The 3351-nt window shown below is 39.1% G+C and overlaps 1 protein-coding gene across 1 annotated transcript in view; it reads left to right on the forward strand.

The window, feature by feature from the left end:
- The window catches only part of LOC107597812 (vesicle-associated membrane protein 4-like), an 18599-nt gene extending 15983 nt beyond the window's left edge, over positions 1–2616 (forward strand). Inside the window, exons 6-7 of the mRNA XM_016289001.1 lie at positions 1152–1203; positions 1372–2616. Coding sequence (XP_016144487.1) covers positions 1152–1203; positions 1372–1397 — 78 coding nt within the window. The 3' untranslated portion in view covers positions 1398–2616. The remainder of the gene's footprint in view (positions 1–1151; positions 1204–1371) is intronic.
- The last annotated feature ends 735 nt before the right edge of the window (positions 2617–3351 follow it).

Raw genomic sequence — 3351 nt, forward strand, 5'->3', positions numbered from 1 at the left:
CTGACAAGTGCTCCAGTCCCTGCTGCAGAGAAACACCCCCAGAACAGGACATTACCACCTCCATGCTTTACTGGAGGAATGCTGTTATTTGGATGGTGAGCTGTATTGGATTTCCACCAGACATATGGTTTGGTGTTAAGACCAAATAATTCAATTTTAGTCTCATCTGCCTCAGAATCTTCAAGGTGCGTTTTGGCAAAGCTCAAAGCTCGAGACTGCATGTGGCCTTTCTTGAGGAGTGGCTTTTTTCTTGCAACCCTCCCATACAAGCCACATTTGTGGAGAATTTGTGATATTGTTGTCTCATGCACACATTGACCACTCTTTGTCATAAATTCCTGCAGCTGCTTCAGAGTTGCTGTAGGCCTCTTGGTCGCCTCTCTGACCAGTTTCCTCCTGGCTCTTTCATCAAGTTTGGAGCGATGTCCTGATCCAGGGAGGGTCTGTGTTGTACCAAATACCTTCCACTTCTTAATACTTAATAATAGACTTCACTGTGCTTCTAGGCATTGATAAAGCATTTGACATTTTTTTGTATCCATCTCCTGACTTGTTCCTGTCCACAGCTTTATCCCGGAAATCTTCTGACTGTGCCTTGCCACCCATAGTTGATTGTTTGTTTCAGGTGCACTTCTGAGGACTGAAATGCTCCAGGAAAGCTCCTTTCATGCTGAGCTGATCAAAATGATCACAGCTGAAAGTCAAATGGTTTTGTGTGCCATTTGAGAAGGTGATTAGCTACACCTGATTGAGTTTACAAGTCATTTTTAGGAGTGGGTGATCCTTTTCCTTTTTTTTCCTGACATGTTGGTGTTATATCTTTCACTTGGATGTTATAAGTTGCACTGAGTAAATGCAGCTGGATAAAACAAAAACTTTGTCCATCTTCATTTCAGGCTGCAAAGCAACAAAATGTGATTATTTTAAAGGGGGTGATTATTTTCTATACCCACTGTATATGATATTTTGTGATCCGTATATGTAACAAAATGTGTTGCTCCATCAATGTTCAATAATAAGATATAATATATGATATAAAATATATGTATTTTCTGAAATCATACTGTGGAGGCTCATTTTCCTTAAGGTGTGCCTTTAGCCACATTGTACACTATATCATTTTTGCCTTTGGTTTTCTCTTCTATCCCCAGATGAAAATGGTTATAGCACTGGTGGTTGTCATCCTTCTCCTCATCATAATCAGTAAGTCCACTCCAGGCACACTTCTTCATGCTTACAAGAATTTAACCATATAAAGGGGGAAAATTTAGATCGGTCAGTACAATCCATTTGGTTTCATGCTGAGGCTGGGGGCATTTGATTTTCTTCTGATTTTGCAACCTTCTTTTCCCTCTTTTTTTGTTTTTGCAGTTCCCGTGATCTTGCGGTATCGCTAGTCTCTGGTAGGGAGGTTAGAGGCATGATGTACTCTTCCTCCCTCCTCTCCCTCGTCTTTCTGCTGTCATTCCTCCGTACCAGAGGGGGCGCTGCATAGGGTTGGGCTGCCCACTGTATTTGCCTATTTTGGCAGAGTCTGGAAACATAACAAACAGGGGCAGAGTTTACAACACTGGTGCAGACCAATCTCTTGTATGCGCACAAACACAATGGTTATTTTGTTGTACATGCATTCAGTAAGAAAATTAAAGATTTACTATACACAATGAAACATAAAGAAAAAAATGTTAGCCCTGCAATTCCGGTGGTATTTCGATGTCCTATTTATAGTTAATTAGACGTTAGAGCCGCTTCGCTTACACCATAATACACACGTTTAACAATTAAACTGGATCCATTTCCCACAAAGGTAGGTCTAGAAATACTGTCTTCTCAGGTGGGTGGGGCCAAACGGGAAACCTGATGATGTCACACTGTACCATGGCTGTGATGTCATCATCTGTATAACTCCTGTAAGTTTTAACATGGGCAAAACATTGGGTATAATTCAAGTTAGTCTGAAAGGCAACAAGTAATGTTACTTAATATTTGCTGCTATTACTTGCTGTAATGTTGTTTGCATATTTGGCAACAAAGTTTTAATTGACTGTGGTTAATTGTGTTGAGTTGGTTATTATTTTATATATGAAGGAATTCTTATCGGCATTTTTAACAGTTTATCATGCTTGTAAAATGGATTATGTAAAAATGTTAGTTATCTTCACTGGTCACTGGTGTAATTTTAACAGCTTGTTATAGGTCAGTAATGTGATAGTTGTGTGTGTGATGATGATTTGGTTGACTGTTGCTGAAGGTGACCTGAACACATCTGTACATTTGGTTTAATCCATATTATTTTACAGATTTTTTTGGGGGGGGGGTTTTGTTATATTTATTTGTAAATATCTATTCCCTGAGTCAGTTAGCACTGGCTTTCCATTGGAAGACTGTGAAATAATCTTGCATTTAAAATAAAGCGATTTTAAAGGGCATCTGATCTGATTCATTGCGTTGGAATTGAGGTGTCTTCAGTCCTGGCGTGATCTGACAGGATTACAGCAAGAAGCAATATATCAAACAATACAGGACTCGACGATAACAAAAAAAAGAATTTTACTTCAATGCTTTTGTGTTCAGTCTCCCCAAGAAACTTTGCGAATGTATTCGTTTTGCAAACGAACGCAGCATTTCATGGAGGATCAAATACTTTTGCAAGGGAACGCAAAGTTTCTCAAGAGGAACGCAAACGGAGAGCCCAGTCCTTTTGAGAGAAGACACAAAAGTTTTGTGAGAGATTGAAATATTTATGGGCTCCATAGAAAGGCCTTTAACTCGTGTTTTCATGACATGGGTGATGCTTTAGAACATGTTCAGTGGGTTCATTCACTATATGGTTCATAATTCCCTTTTTATATATCTCCAAATATTTACAGCGTAACTCTGTTGACCTGAACTATACTTACCAAGGTAAATGGCTTGTCATTGTCATTTAAAACATTTAGCATTTATGGTTTATTATTAAAGTCTTTTTATAGCACGATGTATTGTATTTCCCTCTGTTGAAAATCAACTCCTTGGTCAGCCCTTAATGTTCTGATTCAAACACCAGCTCCGGAGTCTTACTCCTTTAGATCGGTTTTCATTCCCCTTTAAGCATCATTGCATTCCTCACACTGAATTACTTTCTTTCAGCCTTTTATCCCTCTGTTCCAGCATTTTGTCTGTTCTTCTCGTCTCAGTCATGTACTCTGGTTCCCATGTGTTCATGGTAGACAGCTTCACTCCATCTGTACTGGCCATGGTTGGACAGAAACAGGCAAAAAATACTGTAGTAGTAGGCTAGATGAAATCTCAATAAGCATCCAGTATCCAAGGCTCTGCATTCCTTATATTTGTTTCAGACTTTTGAATGGA

This window comes from Sinocyclocheilus grahami, unplaced genomic scaffold (genome assembly GCF_001515645.1).
Source record: "Sinocyclocheilus grahami isolate Dianchi unplaced genomic scaffold, SAMN03320097.WGS_v1.1 scaffold237.1, whole genome shotgun sequence".
In the NCBI taxonomy this organism is placed as follows: Eukaryota; Metazoa; Chordata; class Actinopteri; order Cypriniformes; family Cyprinidae; genus Sinocyclocheilus; species Sinocyclocheilus grahami.